Raw genomic sequence first — 23,079 nt, forward strand, 5'->3', positions numbered from 1 at the left:
AACCATTGGAAACTGGATTGCTCCAAAAAGAGAAGTGAATCGTTCTGCCTCCTCCACCATGCTCTAACTCTGGCTAGCTTCATCTTCTTCATAACCCTTTCACTTGTTCTCTGTTATCGCCTATCATCTCTTCGGTATCGACCGCCGATTGACTTTTCTGCTCTTGTAATGTGTGTTTCTGATTGGGGTCAAGCACACAAACTTACTTAGGGTCTCAAACACTAGTCTTAGCTAAGTTTGTATTATTTGCTTTCTCTTACTTTTAAATTTGAAAGAATAGTTTCAAAAAAAGAAAAACAATACAGATCTTTTACTTGCACACTTCAAATATAACAATTTGCATTTTCATGAAAAATATAAACACCCAATCTTGAATTGTTACACAATTATGCTTATAATACATAGTTTAAAATATAAATATATAAATGAAAGGTTTCTTCCCCTCAATTCGTCCTTTCTCCCCCGCAAAAAAAAAGCAGAAATATAATTTTTTGTGATTTTTTTCTTATACGTTGAGATTGTTGAAGTGGTCGCACCTACGCCTCACTTCTCCTTCTCCATCTCCCTTAACGCCAACCGTGCCCATTTTCTCCATCGCACGAGCGAAATCTTCAAAGAATGCTTTCTCGTCAGTTGCGTAAAGGTCAACGAACGGTTTCGTGCTATTGTTTTTAATAAGGAGGTGGTCAGAAGCTAATAGCCCAAGTCCTCTTTTAAGGTTCTTAAAGTACATGTTGTCGAATTTTCCCGGAGTCATCACGTCATTAAACGCCGCGATTGTGTCGTCGACGGTGTGGTTTTTGCATAGTTCTTTAAGAGCGGTTGCAAATCGCGGGTTGATTTCTGGATCGGCTTTTGATCCGTAGAGGCGGTCACTAAATTCTTTGCAGTGAGAAAATCCAATTGTGTGAGCTCCACTTAATGCTACCATCTCACGTAGACTAAACCCATTTTTCTTGAACATCCCGTGGATGTCATGGACCGTCTGGTTAGGCATCGGGACGTTTCCTCGTACTTTATGGGCTTTGGATTCGAGTCCGTCTTTACGACCAAGCTTTACGTCGAAGTAAGGTCCTCCTACCATCGTGACAAGGTCACGCGTAGCCTGCGCTAAAATATCAGCGCATGATACCACACCGGGACAAGACAACTCTAGAGCTGTCTTGATGCGATTAACAATGTCAAAAGCATCTCCTGGGAGGGAGTCGTTGAGATCATCGTCACGTTCCGCTTTGTTAAACGAGTTGGTCGCTATCAAAACAGACGCATCACAGCCTTCGAGGAAACAATCGTGAAAGAAGAGACGAAGTGTCCCGGCCGCAGTTGTCGGTTGTTGACCTTGCTTGGCTATAACGGCATCACGCACGATTTTGTTGAAATCGGGGCATGTCTTTTGGTAATAATCCGTTCTCAAGATAGCTACACCAGAAGATACGGCTGGTGCGACAAGGAAGAGAAAAAAGAGGAGAATGAAGGGTGTAAGACTACAAGAGAGACGCATATTTGACGTTGGCAACGAGAATAGGGAATCAAATTTGAGAGATTGGTCTACGAGGTAGACTTCTCTACGGTAGATCTTCGTCGAAGGCAATTAGAAACGTAGAGGAAGAAAAGGCTTTGCGAGCTATTTCATGGCTTAGTAAGTTACCAAGAAGAGGCTACGTAAATGGGTGGTTTTTATTTCCTTATACGTTGTTTTTAGTTTTTCTATTTTTGTAATTTGTCTATTTTTTGTATGGTTTAAAGTTGCATTGAATATGGTTCTTGATTTGTTTTGGTATACATAACTGGCGTAAAAAAAGGAATACATGAACGTTTTGGTTATTTGTTACTTACAAAATCTTGCAAGTTATTATAGTTAGTATAACATGATTGTCTCCAATCGTTACTTTATTAGGTACCTACAAATCTTGCAAGTTATTATGGTTACCAAAACGTTCATGTACAAGGAATACATGAACTTGTTATAGTAAATTGGTTATGTTGGATGAGTGTTGTATTAGCTTGGTGACATGTATTATTAAGGTTGAGTTACGATATGTTTTATAATTCGATGTAAATTTTAGTAGAAAATATGTAATAGAAACTATACGTTTATGTGAAAAAATTGTAGTAAGAATAAGAGTTATCATTTTACTCTCTATTAAAACTGACAACTGATCACCTTTTGATTTATAAGTTTTAGTATGTTCTTATAAAATACTTGAATATATAAACATAATAATAATATATTTATTAAGAACTATCAATCTATTAATTTTTAAAATACATCTTAGTTGAATCAACAATACAATTGTTACATTTTTAATTTTACTACAATGTTGTAGTAGTACAATTGTATATAATAATTTTTCAGAAGTTTCAATTATTTTCTTATAAAAAAATATCATCATTAGATTACAAAATATAATTATTTTCCAAAAAAAATCTTGTTATATAGACTCAATTTATATCAAAACCTAGAGTTAAAATCTTCTATACGTGTAAAAAAAATGGCAATATAGGTTTAATCTATTAGATATGCTAATGTCCTTTTAGCAGCTAGACATATTAATAAAAACTAGTTCCATGTCCGCGCTATGCGCGGATAATGTGGTTATACGATTTCCTTTTAAGTTTATATAAATATATAATATCATTAATGTTGTTCAGGGTTTCCCTCGCTGGTTAATTGATCTCTTCGAAGCTGACAAACAGAGGTCTTGATCGGCTGTTATTATGGATGTGTTTAGGTGGTTTGGATGTTAGGTGGAGCTATGTGCTCAGAGCCTTGTTGGAGAAGTCTCTTTGTATTTGTTTTGGTCTTTCGGTTTGGTTGGATATCTATTCTTTCTGCTACTTTGAATTATTAATAAAGTTCTTTCAGAGTTAAAAAAAAACCTACGAAATTTGAGGTTGGAAAGTAAGTAGAGATCATGCAGTCCCTTTATTATTGTTTTGTTAATGATCTCCTTCCACCAAAAACTATATTTGCAACACATCTTTTATGTAAGTCAAATATCTGCACAAAATTTTGGAGGCAAAGATTTTTGAATATATCAAGAGAGTGTGGGAAATAAATCATACATATTGATCTAAAGCTTTTGTGCTTTTATTTAGAGAAACAAAAAAAATCATAAGAAAATCTGCCAGCAGTATAACTTTTAAAATAGCATGTAGTATAAAACTAACATGAAGAAATCTAAAAAGCCTTAAGTTAAAAATAATGCACCTGAAGGTATGTCCTCTTGTTGAGCGTAGAAGATCGTACCTTGGAATACCTTGTAGACATAAATGGAAAATTGTGAGATGATGGTTCGAGTTAGGCCTGAGATGCCATCTTCTTGTTGGTTGATTTCAACACTGATGTGATGCCTTGGACTTGCCCCTGATCTGTTAACAAAGATGAGGGGTTAACTAAATTTGCAACAGAGTGGCTGTATACTGGTTCGTGATGTTCAGTGTTATTTTTATTAGTGAATAAGGGGTTGCCTGTTTTATAGATGCATGATAACCTTATTTACTTTGTTTTGCTTATGGACTATATAGCTGTGATTTACTTTGTTTGTGGAACCACTGCTTGTACGATTTAGTGCATGCGCAGGTGATGCTTCAGTAGTTGCAGGGTAGATGGTGGAGCTGTTGTAGAATTTCTCTGGCCCTGGCCCTGCATAGCTTATGGCTATTGTCTAGGTTTATGTGTTATTTAATGAGAATTCGGCCAAAAAAAACCTCAACTTTACACGAATTGCCAAAACAAACATGAACTTTGGGGCTGGCCAAAAAAACACCAAACTTTCATTGACTTTATAATTAATTAACAATGTTTTCGCTGACTTGCCAATTTAGCACGCCGTCAACAAATTTAACAGAAATATTTGACGTCGTTTATTGTTGACGTTAAGTAAAACGACGTCGTTTTCAAATGAGATGAAACGACGTCGTTTTACACGATTTGAAATTAAAAATATGTAAACCCCTGGATTCGAACCCAGGTTGGTTGGTCAAATGGGAAGTTATTTTACCACTGGGCTACTGGCACTTTCAATGTACTTACTAACATGTTTACTTTTATTTGGTACATATTAAATATAAAAAATTCTCTAAAAACTTAATAAGATCTTTAAAATTCAAAAAAATTAAAAAATAAAGAAGATTTTTATAAAATTAATTTAGAAATTAAAATTAAAAATAAGATTTTATTTTTCTTTCTAAAAAATTAAAACGAACTTTAAATTCCAAAAAATTGAAAAAATTAAAGAAATTTTTTATAACATAAATTTTGAAATTAAAATTGAAAATAAAATTTTATTTTTCTTTAAAAAAAATAAAAAATTATTTTCCTTTAAAAAAAATAAAAAAATCTTCCAAAAATTTCATAAAATTAATTTTGAATTAAAATTAAATATTTGTTTTTCTTTAAAAAATCAAAATCATTCCAAAATTTTCATTTTTTTAAAAAAAATCCAAATTTTTAAAAATTATAATAAAATGCAAAAAATTAAAGTTAGAATTATCAACTTTTTATGTGTGTATAATTAATTTCAACTTTTAGCAAATGTATTAAAAAAATTGAAAATTTTGGAAGATTTTTTATTTTTTTGAAAAGAAAAAATAAAATTTTATTTTCTATTTTAATTTCAAAATTAATTTTATAAAAAATTTCTTTATTTTTTCAATTTTTTGGAATTTTAAAGATCTTTTTAAGTTTTTAGAAAATTTTGGAAGAGTTTTTATTTTTTAAAAAGAAAAATAAAATCTTATTTTTAATTTTAATTTCTAAATTAATTTTATAAAAATCTTCTTTATTTTTTAATTTTTTGGAATTTTAAAGATCTTATTAAGTTTTTAGAGAATTTTTTATATTTAATATGTACCAAATAAAAATAAACATGTTAGTAAGTACATTGAAAGTGCCAGTAGCCCAGTGGTAAAATAACTTCCCATTTAACCAACCAACCTGGGTTCGAATCCAGGGGATTACATATTTTTAATTTTAAATCGTGTAAAACGACGTCGTTTCATCTCATTTGAAAACGACGTCGTTTCACTTAACGTCAACAATAAACGACGTCAAATATTTCTGTTAAATTTGTTGACGGCGTGCTAAATTGGCAATTCAGCGAAAACATTGTTAATTAATTCTAAAGTCAATGAAAGTTTGGTGTTTTTTTGGCCAACCCCAAAGTTCATGTTTGTTTTGGCAATTCGTGTAAAGTTGAGGTTTTTTTTGGCCGAATTCCCGTTATTTAATGCTCTTGTCTTTGGAGGGCTATGACAGAGAAATGTGCTCCCATAATTGAAGTGATTCTAAATATAGTCTAATCAAAAGGTAACAATTATGGTAATTAAGGATCTATTTTGATTGGTCAAAAATTTTAAATGTTGAAAAAATTGTTTACTTTATTTGTAACAAAAACCATAAAATGTCTAACACAATAAATCATATGAAGATAGCTTGGAATTTTTGATTGTCATTTCTTGGATACCATTATATTGCTTGATTTACTATTTCATGGTTTGGATATTTTTTTATTGTTTTTTAGCTCATAGTAATGTATGATGTATATTTGGTGAGTGTATATATGTTGGATTGTTCCAATATTTGAGTTTTCATGTTAAAAATAGTATATTTGTCATATGACTTTTTCAGTAATTGTTTTAATTTAAATATATTATAATATATAATGTATGTTTTGTTTATTTTTTTGTATGAGTGCAATTTTTTGTTGTTTACTTTTCCGGAGAAATTTATTTTTGAATCATAGGCATATTAATACATATTTTTTATTCATCGGATTTCTTATTTGCATTTGTTTTGGTAATCTAGCTTCTTTTGTTTTCATAGACCTTTTTGTAAATTATATAAATAATAGGGTATGTATATAATTTTTTCTTTCAAAAGTTGTTTCGATCCCTAGGAGCAAAAGTCCTCATACATGGTTTCGTGTATAACCTTAGTTTCATTAGATTTACTGATTACGTGCATCATTAGAAACCAAAGCTTATCCACAGACAGCTTTGCCTATTGATTATGTAAAGGAGATTACATTGAACCTAAAATAATGACTGAACACCACATAACATTTGCACCAAAAAAAACACATAACATATATGTTTATTTGTGTGCGTGGAAGTATTTATAAAAAAGCAACATGCAATTGTTCTTATTCTCCTTTTTGATTGTTTTTTTCTAAAACATGGATTGATTGTAACTCATGTTCAAAAACTGGCTGTGTTCTCGGGTGAGTAGCCGTTTTTGCACGGGAAAGTTTTGTGTGGGATGGATTTTAAAACTCATGTCTTGTTCATTTGTCTATTAATCTCAGATTTCAATATAATAAAGTGAAGTCTGGAGAACTTATCGTTATGTGATTCTGTGTGTTGCATTGTATGATAACAAAATTCGATTTTCTCACATTATAGTATTGATGACTGATGTTGCTTAATCATAGGTAAGCATTATGCATCTAACAAAGTCGGTGGTTTTCTATGTGAATTCAGTATCGCTTGCACTTGAAAAAAAAAATAGAATTATTGTTATATGATGTTATCGACCTGAAGTCAATGTGTAAGAACATATACTCTGCTTCTGAAGTTCTGGATATAAGGAGATTGGATACTCTAAAACAATTAGTATATAGCTCACGGGAGGATTCTGAGATGAAATCAGAAAGTAAGCTTGCTTGAAATCACTTTGTTAAGAACTCTGATCCTAAATTTTACTGTCTCTATAAGGACAACCTAGAATCTGAACTGCTTAGTATATCAAATGATATCTCTAAATGTTTTTCGTATCTCCAGCAAAGAAAACAAAAACAGAGTTCGGTCCCGGAATCACAACCTCCAGGCACGACAAATAATTCAGGAGGTGAAAATAATTTTATAGTTCCTTCCCTTATGAGACTTCAATTGTCCAATCAAAACCTTCTTAAACTTTTAGGCTCTCCTCCTTTACCCAACCACCCGCTTTTCATTGATCTTCATCTTCTCCTTTAGTCTTCTAGCTTTATTTTACTTCTTACCATCACTCTTGTCATTGAACCACTTCTTCTACCACAACCACAACTGACTCCGCTGCAACAGATGAAATTAAATATATAGAAACAATCACTCTACAAAGGTGAATCTGATACAAACAGATATTTGTGAAAATCAAACCTACATTGCATTTCAAAAATCGACCTTTGAAGATTATTTACAGGAATAATGTTAATGAGAAGACCAAAGAGATAACCACTTAAAATCTACATCAAATCCTTTGGAATACATATCGATGAGTGAATTACGCACAAAAACATCTCCCAAATCAAAGCCTTTACGTATAGAAAACCCATGAACTGATCTTCCCATATTAACATCCTCAAGAACAACACAGCCTTTGAGAACACTCGTTACAGTTACACTATCAGGCTCTGTTTCCCCCTCACGAACCATCTCTTTAAACAACTTCCACCCACAAACAGGTTATTGACTTTGCACATAACTTCGAATCACAACACTCCATGAAATAACATCTCTTTCAGACATTTCGTCGAACAGTTTGCGTGCGCTTAGCGAATCACATTCTCCGTATAAGCTCAATATCGAATTTTGAACAGATGAAACCCCACAGAACCCACTACAGATCACGTAGCTATGAATCTTCTCTCCGTCAACGTACAATCGCAAACTACGTAACGCGTGGATCACAAGAACCAATGTGGAGACGTTAGGCTCAAACCCCCAAGCTCTCGACTTCCACAAATAAACGATCGAGAAGATAGAAATAAAATCTCAACTCACGAGCAAAGAAGATGCATTCTTTACCTTAAAAAGAAGTCCTGAAGAGCATTAGTTTAGATGACACTTGAGTTCAAGCTCTTGGGTCCCTCAGCCGTGGCCAATGCTCCAGCTACCTCACTAATAACATCCATATTTCTTCCCGCTTCTCTTCTACATCCAAAAGCTCCAAATCAAGTTTATAACAATTAGTTTGAAGAAACGCATTGCAAAATTGGGGATGTCTTGTAAACTTACCTTCTCCCATCGTCCATGGAAAGAGGAGACTCACTGAGACGAAGGAAAAGCTGCTTATTAGAAAACCTTGTCTATCTCTCTCTGCAGGACCATAATGTTCACAAAAACACAGCTTTCTAATAAATCAATCACAAGTTCTTACTTTCATGTTTCATGTTTCATGTTTCATGTTATAAAAGAAACAAAATTCTCGGTGGGTTTAAATGAAAGAGTTATAAACGAAACAAAGACGTAGTGGGCGTAACAAACATTTGTAAGAAATACAAAAACCTTTTATTGCTTACAACTATATTTGGTTGAGACTTGAGAGTGATTCTTGAGAAGCTTAAGCTCCTCCTCCAGCTCCTGGATATGAGTTTCAATACGCCAAAGTAGGAAAGTCATGAAGCAATCAGCTGATTGTAGAGAAAGAACCGACTAAGATCATGTGATGAAAGAGATGGTGTGGCACAATATTAACAAAGAAACTAACCGATATTGACAAACCTTTGAGGCGATGCAATCAGAACCTGGGAAGAATCAACAACAACAGTCATTAGTGTGAACTGTGAACGCCAAAACAAAAGTCGAATTATGTGACTAATCGACGAATTAAGATGATAGGTTTACTACATATTTAGAACGATTCAGCTTGGACAAAAATTTGGTTACCAAAAACGTATAAGAGGAATCAAACATAACGAAAGGAAAATTTGATTACAAAAGGAGTTAACTAATTAACCTGTTTATCCGCGAGAAGTTGTATCGAGATTAATAGCGACTGAACAGGCAAGAGGGATTAGTTTTTCGTGTTCGAAGAGATAGAGGAGAGAGGCGTAGTTCGTCGTGTTCTCCGCCTTGGGAATTTTTTTTTCAATTGAACCCGATAGCTCAGCCCATTGCTAACCGATAAAGCCCATGAGAACAGATCAGAGCCCATATGAAATCATCAGTTGACAGAGCAGATCCTACATGTATTAATGAAATATTTTCATTGGCCAAATATAATTGTCGACGTGGACATCCTATAATCTCTTTATATTTGGCTTTCAGTATAGGATAGATTGGATATAAAAATTAATTATAAAATAATTTGATTTCTCAAATAAGTAACAGAACAAGAGTTATCCAGCTTTAAAAAAAAAACTTGCATGTCTCTTTCTCTAGAAAAAAAAAGTAACCGCCCGAACAAGAGTTAGTGGACACAAATTTATCTTTTAGTATGGAGACAACAATTATCAGTTTAAGAAATAACATTAAATTATTATTTTTATATAATTAATTTTTATATCCACTTTCTCTAAATGCTATACTACGTTTGCCATTAGCTCTGGTAACCATCAAAGGAACATTGAAATAAATAAGAAAATAATGAACATGAATAATTTGTTATATATTTTTCTACAATAAAAAAAATTATTAAAAAGAAATGGAAAAGAAAAACAATTCTTTATGAATGGTAAAAAATTTTAGAAACATTTAGGAATGCATTATTTCTTTTCATTTCTCGGTCACTATTTTAGTTTCTAATATAGTTTTAGCGTAAATTTTGTAAAAATAGGTCAAATCAATGGATCTATATAAGGCTAAACTCGTTTACGGTAACAAGACATGTTAGATAATTATAATTTATAACTCACCATATTTTGATACACATCGTTTTTTAAAAATGTTCCTGGAGTAAAAAAAAACACGAGACTTTTTCTCTCTACTTGACTTGAAGAAACCATAGCCGCCTCCACCTTCCGCTCCGGCTCGGCGCTCCTTGCCGGTGCCGGAGGCTCCGCCCCTCTCCCTTCTATTTTTTTTCCATTTTGCTCTCTTCAACACCTCCACATCCCCATCCGATATGCTCTCTACTCTGTTTTCGTCGGGAAACCAAATACCGAAAATCTGCTTACGAGGATCAATGGCCGGCAGTTACTGACGCTTATGGAGAAGCGGCAAGGTGAAAGGAGTGGTGGATGTTCAGAGAGTCGGCTTTTAGGGCTGATAGCTCGTCAGATCTATTTTCCCCTTCAGATTTACGGCGGTGCTCTCATGGCGGCGGCGCGTGAATTGCTCAGGAGCTTCCTCCTTCTCAAACCCTCCAGATCCAAAAGCGATGAGGCGTTTTCTCGAAGGAGTGGAACTTAGGTCAGTGGTGGTTTGCTCCGACTGTAGTTTGGTAGGTGAACACTCTCTGGATCTTTGTTTGGGAAGGCCTCCGGTGGTCCTGCATAAGGAGGACGCGTGCAGGAGCTCTTGGTCGGCGCGTGTCGGTGAAGATCCACTGAAGACAGCGCGTGCAATTACAATCGACTGAAGTTAGTGTCTGAGTCGTCTATGGCTTGATTTTGTCAAGAGTTTGTCTCGCTCTCTCTAGCTCCTCCAGTCACGGTGTCCTCCATTTCACTCCTTGTCGTAAAACCAGGAGTAGCAAACCGACAGGAGTGGGTTCCTTTTGTATCAACGTGTTTCAAGCTTGGATTCACCCTCGGGTGTTGGAGATAACAAGAGTTTTGTTTCTCAACATATGGAAGGTTTCCACATCTTAGGAAGTTGTCAGCCAGAGGAGTGGAGCTTTGAAAACCATATGGTAGAGTCTCATTATCCCGACGCCGGTGTTGGCTTTAGAGCTAACTGGTGGTTGTGCTCTACACTCTTGTTTATTGGGGACCCGATTGAATTGTTGACACAGCACTCTCCAAACTCCGGTTTTGGATCCGTTGCTCTCCTTTCGGGCTTCAGGTTCAGAGATGGCGAGTAACTTTTGAGGCAGCTTCCCTCGAGACGATGCACCTGGGTGTTGTTGCTGCTTGAGCCGTGCTCTCAAATCAAAAAATTTGGTGCCCAAGAGCTAGGAGTTAAATGATAGTCTCGATTGGATGCTTGTCTTCAGGTTAAAATCCCACCTTTCGAAACCAGTGGTAATGAGCTTCAGATTTTTTTACAAGACTCAAAGTTTGAGTCACCTGTGAATTTGATTGTCCTCTTTGAGCAAATGCACCAGTTTTGGTGTTGTAGTGATTGGTCTTGCACTCCAATCCTATCTTTCGATACCAACTGCTCTGGTCTTTATATAGTGCTCTTTGCTAGGATCTCTCAGAGGAATATGATTGCTCATGATAGCTTTGTAATCTTGTCTATTAGTGGTAGAATTAGTTGATGTAAGGAATGGTTCATTTCGGGTCGTGGGATGAATTCATTTCGCTGTGGTGAAAAATACATTGACGTTTACGATTGGGTACTGTAAGATCCTTCTAAGTGCTTATAGGTGGTACTAGATCTTGTTGATGTATGTGGGATTAAAAAAATTTCAGGGTTAAAATCTTGTATTCACTTAGTTGGTTAATGAAAGTTGAAGTTGAGCCAGAAAAAAAACGAATGTTCGTGGAGTTACAAGAGTAACACAAAGCCAAGATCAGAAGTAAACGACGTGGGACAGGCCCAACATGACATTGCGGAGGCCCATTAAGTTTAGAGCATGGAGCGTGTAGAAAACAAACAAATTTTGCACACGCGCCCCCTTTCTTCTTCGTTTTATCACTAGCGCATAGCCCTAACCCTAACTCTCTCGTACTTAAACCAAAAACCAATCGACCAAGAAATCGAAGAGCGACACGATCGTAACCTAAGAAGCTTGATTCCCATGGATTCGCAACCGAGCGATCTCTTTGATACGGCATCTCAGCCCGATACGGCGGTGGACGCGTACACCTTCCTTGAATTCAATTCCCAAGGCGATTCGGAGTTCGATTTCCCAGAGTTCCGTTCACCGAACGCATGGCCTACACCGTCTGATTCCATCTCCGCCGTGGAGCCTTCCGATCGCGGCGGCGGAGGGGTACCTGCCGCGGATCACCATTCCGAGGCCTCCTCGCCTTCTTCCCTGTCTGCCAAGGCCGGGCGCGGTGGTGGTGGTGGTGTTAGTAGCAGCAGTCAGGCGGATGCGTTGGCTGCGGGGATTGGAAATTTGAACTTCGAGGAGACTGGCGATGATGATGGTTTCGATTACGGAAAGAATGATTTCACGGAGCACGCGTGTAAGTATTGTGGTATCTCGAACCCGGCTTGCGTTGTTAGGTGTAATGTGGCCTCCTGTAGAAAGTGGTTCTGCAATTCAAGGGGAAACACCTCCGGCTCCCACATCGTCAATCATCTTGTTAGTAAACGTTTTTGTAATCTGAAAGTGTTTTAGTTATCTCGTTTTGTTTGTTTGCTGCACCTTTGAAGATTTCTAAATGGATTGCCTTCTGGTTTTTATTTTCAAGGTTCGAGCCAAACACAAGGAGGTTTGTCTCCATAGAGACAGTCCGTTGGGTGAAACAATTCTCGAATGCTACAACTGTGGATGTCGGAATGTCTTTCTTCTCGGTTTCATCTCAGCAACTACAGACAGTGTTGTCGTCCTTCTCTGTAGAGATCCTTGTTTGAATGTGAATGCTCTCAAGGATATGAACTGGGACCTAAGCCAGTGGTGTCCCTTGATTGACGATAGGTGTTTCCTCCCCTGGCTTGTTAAGGTTTGTTTCTGTCATTTTCTTTTTTATTTTATTTTAGTTAGAAGTTGTGATGAAATTTATTGTTATTTTTTTATTGCAGGTTCCGTATGAGCAAGAGCAGCTGAGGGCACGACAAATTAGTGCACAGCAAATAAACAAAATTGAGGAATTATGGAAGACAAATCCGGATGCTACCCTTGAAGACCTTGAAAAACCTGGCGTAGACGATGAACCTCAGCCTGTTCAACCTAAGTATGAAGATGCTTATCAGGTATACGTTTTCTCAGCTTGTTATGAAATAAATTAAGATATGCTGAAGAGAAACACTTAATCAATTCTTCATGCCAGTTTATTGGACGAGGTCATTGTTAGTAGTATGATTGTATATTTAATCCTTTTGGTGGTTTTCCTTCTGCAGTATCAAAACGTGTTTGCTCCTCTTATTAAACTCGAAGCAGATTATGACAAGGTGTGTATTTAGTTTCGGGTGGTTTATTTTCCATGTCCCTTCTATACTTGTAGTGTGTTGGTGCTTATCATTTTGACTGTAATGTAGATGATGAAAGAGTCTCAGAGCAAGGAAAACCTCACAGTTCGGTGGGATATTGGTCTGAACAAGAAGCGTGTTGCCTACTTCGTCTTCCCGAAGGTGGTTGAGACCTAGTAGTCGTGTGATTATGACTGGATTAAAACATTGTCTGATTTTTAACATTTGCGGCAGGAGGAAAATGAATTGCGATTGGTGCCGGGTGATGAACTACGTCTACGCTACTCAGGAGATGCTGCTCATCCAGCTTGGCAATCAGTTGGACATGTGGTATGACTCTTTCCTTGTGCTAATATCATTACAACAATCTATTCTGTTATCAGGATCGATCATGTAAGTGAGAGCGTTTCGATCCTTACCGATATATCTTTAAATTTCTGTAGGTCAAACTAACTGCCCAAGAGGAGGTTGCTCTTGAACTCCGAGCTAATCAGGTTAGTTTAAATCAATTGTAAGCCTTGCATTTGACATCCGCTTGTAGAAATATGTTCAACGGTTCAACCTTACTTGTGTGTAGGGAGTTCCGATCGACGTGAACCATGGATTCTGTGTTGATTTTGTTTGGAAAAGTACAAGCTTTGATCGGATGCAGGGAGCCATGAAAAATTTTGCTGTAGATGAAACGAGTGTGAGTGGGTATGTCACTCAACTGAAAGCTTAGTTCCTTCTTGGCCTGTGCCCCTTTGGTACTGCACGTTGATTAACCACTGAATTACAACGTTTCTATTTTTTGAAGTTATATTTACCATCAGCTATTGGGACATGAAGTTGAGGCCCAGTTGGTCCGGAACCCACTTCCTCGACGTTTTGGGGTACCAGGTCTTCCAGAACTGAATGCATCTCAGGTAATTAATGGTTTTCAGCTTATTATGTTCACAAAGAATGTTTGTCGTAACTGCCTTCTAGGAACCTTCAGCATCGTTTTGATCTCATGTGCCTTGTTAACATAATGAGAAATTATATTATGAATATGTATAACAGATTTCTGACAGCTTATATCATCCTTGTTCAGATTAATGCGGTGAAGAGTGTCCTTCAGAAGCCCATCAGTTTGATCCAAGGTCCACCTGGCACAGGCAAAACTGTGACTTCTGCTGCAATTGTGTATCACATGGCAAAACAGGGTCAGGGACAGGTAAAGCTGATTATTGATCTTTCAGGATACTTTTTCTGAGTTGACTACCAGAGATTTAAAATAATTGTCTGACAGGTTCTCGTTTGTGCCCCAAGTAATGTTGCAGTCGACCAGCTAGCAGAAAAAATTAGTGCTACTGGTTTAAAGGTAAACATTTGGACCTCCCTTACCCACCGTCTTCTGTTTAATTTTAATTTTCATAAAAGGCTGGACACTCTTGTTTATTATTCATTTTGGGAAGTTACCACCATCCAATTCTGTTGAAGGTTCCTTTTTAAATTATATTCTTGTCAAATTATATTGCTTCCTTTTTAACCTTTTCCTACTCTGATGTAGGTTGTTCGACTTTGTGCAAAGTCAAGGGAAGCTGTAAGTTCTCCTGTTGAGCATTTGACACTTCACTACCAGGTTAGTTCACATGGTGGCATATTTTTAACTCCTTAATTCTGTCTGCCCCTTTATCTCTCTATTTGAAGATTATTCATATAAATTGTTGCTTGCAGGTACGACATCTTGACACTTCTGAGAAGAGCGAGCTGCATAAGCTACAGCAATTGAAAGATGAACAAGGTCCTGCATTTTTAACGTGTTATCTTTAATTGACATTTTATAATCTTCGTTTACCTTTCTATTACCAGTTATCTGTAAGTAATTGATTTGTTGTAGTTTTGAAGTGAACATAACTTGTACATATCTTTGCTTTTTCGTTTTTTAATGTCACTAGGTGAGCTGTCAAGCAGTGATGAAAAGAAATACAAAAATTTGAAAAGAGCAACAGAACGCGAGATAACCCAGAGTGCTGATGTCATTTGCTCTACTTGTGTTGGTGCTGCGGATCTTCGGCTGTCAAATTTTAGATTTAGACAGGTTAAGATTAATTACTTAATTTTTACCATCTCTAGTTCTGTGGAAGCTAATATACCCTCCCTCTCTGATAGGTCCTTATTGATGAGTCTACTCAATCTACAGAACCTGAGTGTCTTATTCCTTTGGTCCTCGGGGTAAAACAGGTATTAAGGCTCTCAAGGAGCGGACTTGTTGCTGTTTATTATTGTCCATTGCTTACGGAATTTTTTTGCTTTAGGTTGTTCTTGTTGGTGATCATTGTCAGCTTGGCCCCGTCATTATGTGCAAGAAAGCAGCTCGTGCTGGCTTGGCACAGTCTCTCTTTGAACGCCTTGTGCTTCTTGGCATTAAACCAATTAGATTGCAGGTACTACTTTAGTCGCTTTGCTCTAACCTAGCAGATTTACCTCTTGAAATGGAATTTTTGTTTATATAATATATATATTTTGTAAGAAGAAAGTTGTGAGACTATAGAAGATAATGTCGGCTATTTCCCTCTCACAATTTCTATACGTCTCGCTGTCAACTAAATGTTGTCATATTCTTGATTTCAGGTTCAATATCGTATGCATCCAGCGTTGTCCGAGTTTCCATCCAATAGCTTCTATGAAGGAACACTACAGAATGGAGTCACCGTTAATGAAAGGCTAACAACAGGGATTGATTTCCCCTGGCCCGTGCCTAATCGGCCCATGTTTTTCTATGTCCAGGTATCAATTTTTAATTTGGATTAGTTTAAAACGTTCTAAAAACATGGGCCCCGCCGTCTACTACCCATTCAAAAGTAACCGTCTTCCATTTATCTTGTCTTTCAATTTACAGCTGGGGCAAGAGGAGATCAGTGCTAGTGGAACATCATACCTAAATAGAACCGAGGCTGCTAATGTGGAGAAACTTGTGACCGCTTTCTTAAAGAGTGGAGTTGTCCCCAGTCAGGTGAGTGTACTAGGATTGTTTACCATGTCTAGTAAATTATTTTGCCATATGTTGACGTTATCAAATTATGCTCGTTGTTACCAGATTGGAGTGATAACTCCATACGAGGGACAGAGGGCATATATTGTTAATTACATGGCTAGAAATGGTTCTCTCCGACAACAACTTTACAAGGAAATTGAGGTACAATTGTTAAACTCGGTTTTAAAAAGGTTTATTTGATCCTGTCACTTATTTAACAAGCTCTCGAATTTACACTTTTACAGGTTGCCAGTGTTGATTCTTTTCAAGGAAGAGAAAAAGATTACATCATATTGTCCTGTGTCAGAAGTAACGAGCATCAGGTTTGTGGGTGCTCTGTGGATCATTGCTTCTTATAAACATTGTAGGATTTGACTCGTAACTCCTGTTTTTATGGTTTTCAGGGCATTGGATTCCTTAATGATCCACGGAGGCTCAATGTTGCACTCACACGTGCTCGTTATGGAATTGTTATTCTTGGAAACCCGAAGGTCCTTAGTAAACAGCCTCTGTGGAATGGCTTGCTGACACATTACAAGGTACACCTATTTTTTAAAGAAGAAGTGAGGTCTTTTACCGGATCTCTGTCTTCACCTTCTGTTGCCACTCAGGAATCAGTTGTTACAGTCATTCTTTGTGAACCTTGGCATGTTAACCTTTTAGTCCAATTTGATCATTTTGTTTGTTTTCCTTATATGGGCAGGAACATGAGTGCTTAGTTGAGGGACCTCTTAATAATTTAAAGCAGAGCATGATACAATTTCAAAAACCAAGAAAGGTACCAGATAGACATCGATGCCCATCAACATAGATTACAAGGATAGAAATATGAACGTTAATCATCTTTCCTACTTGTTTTTTAGATGTATAATGATCGCAGACCATTTTATGGTGGTGGGGCTGGCATGATTGGAAATGATAATCCCAATGCTGACAGAAGAGGCAGCCGTGGAAGGGGTAAGTAAATGTCCAGTACCTTTTTGTAATTTCGGTGATTATATGTGTGCTTTTTTTCATTCAATTGATTCAGCCGGTGGTTGTCATATGCCTTCTGGCCCCACCTAGTGTGGGTCCCCATTTTAAAATCTTTTCTTCTATTGATTCAGCTGGTGGTTCTTATATGCCTTCTGGCCCACCTAGTGGTTCGAGATTACACCCAGCTGGCTACCCAATACCCAGGGTGCCATTTTCACCGTTTCCTGGTGGTCCTCCTTCTCAGCCATATGCTATTCCAACTCGTGGACCTGTTGGTACTGGTCGTGGAAGTTCAGTTGGGGGCCACCTTCCCCACCAACAAGCCACCCAGCATAATGTTGGAACTATTGGCCCTAATGTGAACTTCCCCCTTGATAGTCCAAATAGCCAGCCTTCACCTGGTGGTCCGCTATCCCAACCTGGATATGTAAGTATCGCCCTCATCTCTTTTAATTTTTTTCTTTCATCTAGTAGTTTCTGAAGCATTAGAGCTCGATTGTTTTTGGTTGACTTTAAATCATCATACGATGTTGCCTTTTCAGGGAAGCCAAGCATTCAGGGATGGTTTTATGGGCGGCATTTCTCAGGTTGTCTTCTCGTTTTATGTTACTTAGTGATCAGGGGCAGTCTTTTCTACTTTTGTCTGTTATTTAATATCTTCTATGTCAATACCACCAGGATTTCTTAGGTGATGATTTCAAGAGCCAGGGATCTCATGTTCCTTACAACATGGGCGACTATTCTACACAGGTAGTTTCTCTTCTGCCTGCTTTAGTTATTAGACATGTAAATATTTTGGATAAATGATAGTAGGACTACGATAAGATGTTTTTGGAAATGTGAAACCAAAATTCCGAGGTTGGGCCAGATATATATAATCATGTGTTGCAAAGTTGATAATTCTTGAATTTCACAGAGGAATTACTGACTGTTCATGTTTTTTTTATATGTTCTTCGTTTCTGAGCCATATTTGTATATAATTTCTTTGTATGCCTCACAGGGAGGATATGCGGTTGATTATGCCACACAAGGAGCCCATGGAGCTTTTCCTGGAAACTTTATGAACCAAAATTCTCAAGGGGGTTATTCTCGTTTCAGTGGGAGTAATGATTTCATGTCCCAGGTGTGTTTCACCTAGCCTTTCCTTTTAACACAGTTTTTTTTCCTTAATTCCTAGACCTTCGTCTGAGTCCTCTATTGTTGACACAGGAGTATATGGCGCATGGAGCACAAGGTCTTTTCACCCAAGCTGGCTTTATCGACTCATCTCAGGATGATGGACAACAGAATCCTTTTGGTGTGAACAATCCTAATCTTCAGTCTCAGGTTTGTCCTTAATCCTAATCCTTGGTAGTTCGTTTGCATTAACGTTTACAATTAACAAAAAGGAGGATTCTTAAGATAGCGAAGGTTGTGTGTTAATACACACTAAACATTAACCCAAACTCATACAAACAATTGAGGCCTTTCGAGTTTGTGTTCACCATATTAATCTTTGGTACACATGTTTCTTTTCAAAAGATGCTAACGACTCTTCGTCTCACAGGGTCTCCCGAATTCACTCTACTCGCAGCCTTTCTCACACTACACCCAGCCACTAAACCTTTCAGGCCCACAGCAATCTCAACCTCCTAACCAAAGCTCACAAAACCCAAAACTTCCTCACAACGGCTAAAGATGACACATGCAGAAGCTGAATGCAAACGGGTTTGTAAACCTTTTTTTTTGCAAATTCAGCAGCTTGGTATCATGCTATCACGGCTCCAAACAAACATCTGGTGGCTTCTCGGGGTGCTTGCAAGTTACGTGCCTTTCTGGCTCGCTTAGCAACAGGTAATGATGATGCAGAGAGACATGTACCTAAGTAACCCGAGGAGATTCTTGGTCCATACATCCTCTGGGCTTATATAAATGTTTGGTTTTGCCGTGTAATATTATAATATCATCCTCTTATTGTAGTCTATATCTGAAGCTACCCTTAGTTAAGAATCGGTGGTGGTGTCTGGTGATATTGATATGAGTACTGCAAACTCTCTTGCCTTTATTTTTTCTGGATATTTTCGCTTAATGCGTGTCTGAATTATTGTTTCTGCTTCCGTGGTATTTATTATATTATCATCTATGAGATATGTGCAAGTTTTGGTTCCAGATAAGTGTCCTATGGGGATTGTCCAATCGGTTTTGGGTATAGGATATATTAACACCGACTTTTTTAGGTGATACGGTTTCAGGAAGTACTGCTTGTGGAACCATCCATACAAGCAGCGGATTTTACCCCCGGGTGTGATCCCACAAAGTTTGGTTTTACAATTTTTTTTTTCTCAAAGTGTAGTTGGAAGGAATATCAAAATAAAATGTACGTTTTCACAGAAAAAACGGCATGTTATATTCATATTGTGCGTATTTTTGGCTATGGTGAAGGTTATATGTCCAGAAAGAAAAAAAAGCTTATTTGGGTTGGTTTTGGACACGAAAGGGATTGGGCAGCATTGGTAAATAGTGGTTAACGTTCGTCTATCTGGTCCGGTGTTACTAGGCGCTTTATAGAAGACTATCGACTAGGCGGATTATTCGGGATCTAGGCGAAACTTAGGCGTTAGCAAATTATTGATTTATTTTATTTATATTATACATTTATATGACATTTTAGTTTTTATGTTTAATTATAAAATTATTATGAAGAATTATAAAAATTAGATATACAAAAAATAAAAAATTAGATAAATTTGTAGATTTGTAATAATATTATTGCTTAATTTCACATATGTAGATAAATTTAAATCGATTTAAACCAATTTGAATCGTATAAATCAGATTTTAAGAAAATCGTTTCGGATAGGAGGCGGGGCCTAGGCGCCGTCTAGACCGATTTTTAGAACCTTGCTCTCATGTATGGCAAATGCCCTCCCTCTTTAAATCAAATAACGGATTGGAAGCGGTCCTGGGTTAGAAGCATCCGTTTCTGGCCGTTGATAATTAACAAAATTTTCGGCCTATTTATAAAGTATGTCAGTAGGTTAGATGGTCAAACTAGCTAGCAAATCCTTTCAAAGTAACAAAATTTTAGGCTTTCTAGTCTCTGTTTTTGCAGAGCTTTTCAGGGTCGGACCTGACTGGAAGTCAAGAAACATAAATAGATAGAAACGTGAGATGCCCAGGACTTTATGCCTGCTCTCTCTCTTTCTCGAGTCACTTTTATAACCTGGTTCGGGTTAGGTTAGGGACATTTTATCTGGAACTCAAAAACTGTGAACAAAAAAAAACTGAGGCAGGATCAATGCTTTTAAAAATCTACACATTTCTTATTTTCCAAAACCCAAACAAACAAACCAATCGAAAACCGAACAAACGAATATTTTAATTTTACTGAAAGTATTATTTGAATTTAATTTTAAAATAATTATAGAGAAAAAGACTAGGATAGCACCAAACCAAGTTTTTGTTCCCAAAGTAGCACTCAAGGCTCAAAGTCACAAAAATAGGTTTCATTAAAGAGGTAAATATACACTTATACCCTTTGGGTTAATTAATCCAAACTTTAGGGTTTAGAGTTAAGGGGTGGGGTTTTGGAATTAGGGTTTAAAATTTTATAAAAAATAAATACTAAAATAAAAAATAAAAAATTTAAAAACAGTTTTAAAAAGTATTTTTAAATTATAAAAAGAAAATTTGAAAAAAAATAAAAAAAATTTCAAAAAAAAATTATAAAAATTTCGAATCTGAAAACATATAATTTGAAACCAAGAGTATAAATTATAAAATTTATTTTTTAGTTTTATTTTATTTATTTTTATTTATTTTATTTATTTATTTAATTTTAAACCAAGAGTATTAGGGATATTTTATCCTTTAATGAATGTCATTTTTGTGACTTTTTCTTTCTAGTGCTATTTTTGAGACATAAACTTTAAAAGGTGCTATTATTGACAATTGCCCGTAATTATATGTAAATATAGTTTATAATTAAAATAAGTACATTTATAATTAAACTGAATTATCCGAACATATTTTTTTCAGCTACTAGCCAATTCTCGATATTTTTAGCAAAATCGAACTGACTTTTGTAGAAACCCTTTCTAAACCTGAAAGCACCGAAAACCATAAACTCGAACTGGAACCAAACTGTAATGCCCTCTGCGTGTTTGAAACATTAAACTAAAACTGAACCTAAAGCCGAATCCTGCTCACCTGATCAAAGATGGTTGCTAAATCAAACACTGAAAATCTGAAACTTTGTAACCCCATTTGATACTTGTGTTACAGGCTTCACGGTACACAGATATATCCTACTAATTAAATAGTGGGCTTTAAGACAAGGCCTTTCCAGTTTTTGTGGGCCGAAACTGAAAATAAAATGCTACACTTGCCACCAGCGAACCTGAGCATCAGAGTCACAGAGAACAACAACACTTCAGAGTTATAAGAAAGAGTTCCCTATCGTCTCTCTCTCTCTCTCTCTCTTCCTCTCATCACCACCAAATCGCCGCCATGTTCAGACAAGCTTCTCGCCTCGTCTCCCGATCTATCACCGCCAAATCGGCGTTAAACCGTGCGTTTTCAACGGAAGTGCCGTCGACGATCGATTCGAGTTTCGTGGAGGCATGGAAGAAAGTCGCACCGAACATGGACCCGCCGCAGACTCCTTCTTCCTTCATGAAGCCTCGTCCATCGACTGCTTCCTCGATTCCGACGAAGCTCACCGTCAATTTCGTCCTCCCTTACGCATCTGAGCTTTCCGGGAAAGAGGTCTGCTTTCATTTTCCTCGTTCGATGACATTCGCATTTAGGTTCCTAGGGTTTGATCTATGACTCTTTGTGTAAGGTTACATATTGGATTGTGTTTGATTTCATGATAAGATAATGAGAATGTGGTTAATTAGGTCTGAAGACTTTTGATTTTTGGTTAGATCTGAAAGCAAATAACCATTTTGTTTTCTCTGCAAAATGTTGCTTGCTGAAAAGCACTGCCTCTAAAATTCTTTGTTGATCAATCCATTAAAATTGGATATTTGCATTGAAAAGAGTTTTGTTATCTCTGTTCATAACCAAATGATCCTGTTGTGTGTGTGTTTTTAACGGTTTCTAATACAATGTGATTGGCAAATAATGTTTGTTTCATATATCTTCTATTGATATATGATGTGGTACACATATAGACTGAATGTTACCTTTGATTTTAATGAGTTCAATCTCCAAGGCAAGTAGTAATCTGTTAATTGTTATGTTGTAATAATAGTATTCAGATTCTCATATGTAGGTAGTGCATTCACTGTGATATCTCTTCTGTAGGATATACATTCAGTACTTAAAAGTTCTTATCGTCCCAGACTTACTTTCTGATGCATCCATTATCGTAAACCTATTTCTTGTATATATTTAATTACAACTCAAAGCTTATTGGCTTTTTCTCTTTTGTCTACTTCAAGGTCGACATGGTCATCATTCCCGCAACAACAGGACAAATGGGTGTTTTGCCTGGACACGTTCCAACAATCGCTGAGCTCAAACCCGGTATCATGTCCGTTCACGAAGGAACTGACATAAAGAAATACTTTGTGAGCAGTGGCTTCGCATTTCTTCACGCAAATTCCGTCGCTGACATTATCGCGGTTGAGGCCGTGCCGCTCGAGAACATTGACGCGAGCCAAGTCCAAAAGGGTTTAGCTGAGTTTACACAGAAACTTGCTTCTGCCACAACAGATCTTGAGAAAGCAGAAGCACAGATTGGTGTCGAAGTTCACAGTGCTATGAACGCAGCTCTCTCGGGCTGATGATGAGTGAAAGTGTCTCTTTTTTACTACTACAAATGATGGAATAAATTAGAAAATGATTTTATTTTTCCTTGTCGTAATTGTGTTGGACTTTTTGGAATAAATGATTTTGTTGAAGGCACAAACCAACAGAAAGTTATTATTCTTCTCGACTTTTGTTTGTTTTGAGATTGAGAAACTAACTTCCCGAATTGATTTATGGTTTTCATTTCCTAAAATTCCTTTTTTTCTCACTTTGCGTTATTTTTGCAATGTCACTTCAGAACGATTAAAACTTGTTCGTTTTTCTTGTTGATTGAAATATTTCTGACATTATTTAAATATCAGAAAATGGGTTAAAAGAAATGCGCCGTGGAATCAGAACAATGTAACTTTGCAAGTACCTA

At 36.7% G+C, this 23,079-nt stretch overlaps 3 protein-coding genes and 1 long non-coding RNA gene across 5 annotated transcripts; 2 read left to right on the top strand and 2 right to left on the bottom strand.

Moving 5' to 3' along the window:
• Positions 1 to 320: 320 nt before the first annotated feature.
• LOC106413495 (peroxidase 65-like) lies at positions 321 to 1,671 on the bottom strand. Its single transcript, XM_022692699.2, has one exon. It carries the CDS (start codon positions 1,499 to 1,501, stop codon positions 506 to 508), a length of 996 nt encoding a protein of 331 aa, XP_022548420.2. The 5' UTR covers positions 1,502 to 1,671; the 3' UTR covers positions 321 to 505.
• Positions 1,672 to 7,847: 6,176 nt separating this feature from the next.
• LOC125581461 lies at positions 7,848 to 8,835 on the bottom strand. The gene is made up of 3 exons (XR_007319068.1): positions 8,283 to 8,835; positions 7,999 to 8,079; positions 7,848 to 7,914 (listed from the first exon to the last, which is right to left on the bottom strand). It is a non-coding gene; the product is annotated as an uncharacterized LOC125581461 (long non-coding RNA).
• A 2,659-nt stretch (positions 8,836 to 11,494) lies between these two features.
• LOC106400530 (regulator of nonsense transcripts 1 homolog) lies at positions 11,495 to 19,044 on the top strand. 2 transcript variants are annotated; one of them, XM_013840886.3, is made up of 29 exons: positions 11,495 to 12,121; positions 12,231 to 12,482; positions 12,562 to 12,732; positions 12,880 to 12,930; positions 13,018 to 13,110; positions 13,183 to 13,278; positions 13,392 to 13,442; positions 13,526 to 13,644; positions 13,745 to 13,853; positions 14,021 to 14,143; positions 14,219 to 14,290; positions 14,480 to 14,551; positions 14,647 to 14,713; positions 14,868 to 15,010; positions 15,082 to 15,153; positions 15,228 to 15,356; positions 15,544 to 15,699; positions 15,812 to 15,925; positions 16,010 to 16,108; positions 16,192 to 16,269; positions 16,351 to 16,485; positions 16,650 to 16,724; positions 16,810 to 16,903; positions 17,053 to 17,348; positions 17,464 to 17,508; positions 17,600 to 17,671; positions 17,923 to 18,045; positions 18,132 to 18,248; positions 18,469 to 19,044. In XM_013840886.3, exons 1-29 carry the CDS (start codon positions 11,609 to 11,611, stop codon positions 18,595 to 18,597), a joined length of 3,666 nt encoding a protein of 1,221 aa, XP_013696340.1. In that variant the 5' UTR covers positions 11,495 to 11,608; the 3' UTR covers positions 18,598 to 19,044. The 2 variants fall into 2 exon arrangements, with proteins under 2 accessions (XP_013696340.1, XP_048617777.1); XM_048761820.1 differs by having other exon boundaries at positions 15,812 to 16,108.
• Positions 19,045 to 21,291: 2,247 nt separating this feature from the next.
• Positions 21,292 to 22,847, top strand: LOC106400519 (ATP synthase subunit delta', mitochondrial). The gene is made up of 2 exons (XM_013840876.3): positions 21,292 to 21,668; positions 22,349 to 22,847. The coding sequence occupies exons 1-2, from the start codon at positions 21,411 to 21,413 to the stop codon at positions 22,691 to 22,693; spliced, it is 603 nt and encodes a 200-aa protein (XP_013696330.1). The 5' UTR covers positions 21,292 to 21,410; the 3' UTR covers positions 22,694 to 22,847.
• The last annotated feature ends 232 nt before the right edge of the window (positions 22,848 to 23,079 follow it).

Source organism: Brassica napus, chromosome A2 (assembly GCF_020379485.1).
Source record: "Brassica napus cultivar Da-Ae chromosome A2, Da-Ae, whole genome shotgun sequence".
NCBI lineage: Eukaryota > Viridiplantae > Streptophyta > Magnoliopsida > Brassicales > Brassicaceae > Brassica > Brassica napus.

What these genes read in the sequence shown, in the direction of transcription:
- LOC106413495 (XM_022692699.2), bottom strand. Translation starts at nt 1,501, where the DNA reads ATGCGTCTCTCTTGTAGTCTTACACCCTTCATTCTCCTCTTTTTTCTC.
- LOC106400530 (XM_048761820.1), top strand. Translation starts at nt 11,609, where the DNA reads ATGGATTCGCAACCGAGCGATCTCTTTGATACGGCATCTCAGCCCGAT. An exon ending in ATTTGACACTTCACTACCAG is followed by an intron (nt 14,552 to 14,646) that starts GTTAGTTCACAT and finishes TGTTGCTTGCAG; the next exon opens with GTACGACATCTTGACACTTC. An exon ending in GCAATTGAAAGATGAACAAG is followed by an intron (nt 14,714 to 14,867) that starts GTCCTGCATTTT and finishes TAATGTCACTAG; the next exon opens with GTGAGCTGTCAAGCAGTGAT.
- LOC106400519 (XM_013840876.3), top strand. Translation starts at nt 21,411, where the DNA reads ATGTTCAGACAAGCTTCTCGCCTCGTCTCCCGATCTATCACCGCCAAA. An exon ending in CTGAGCTTTCCGGGAAAGAG is followed by an intron (nt 21,669 to 22,348) that starts GTCTGCTTTCAT and finishes GTCTACTTCAAG; the next exon opens with GTCGACATGGTCATCATTCC.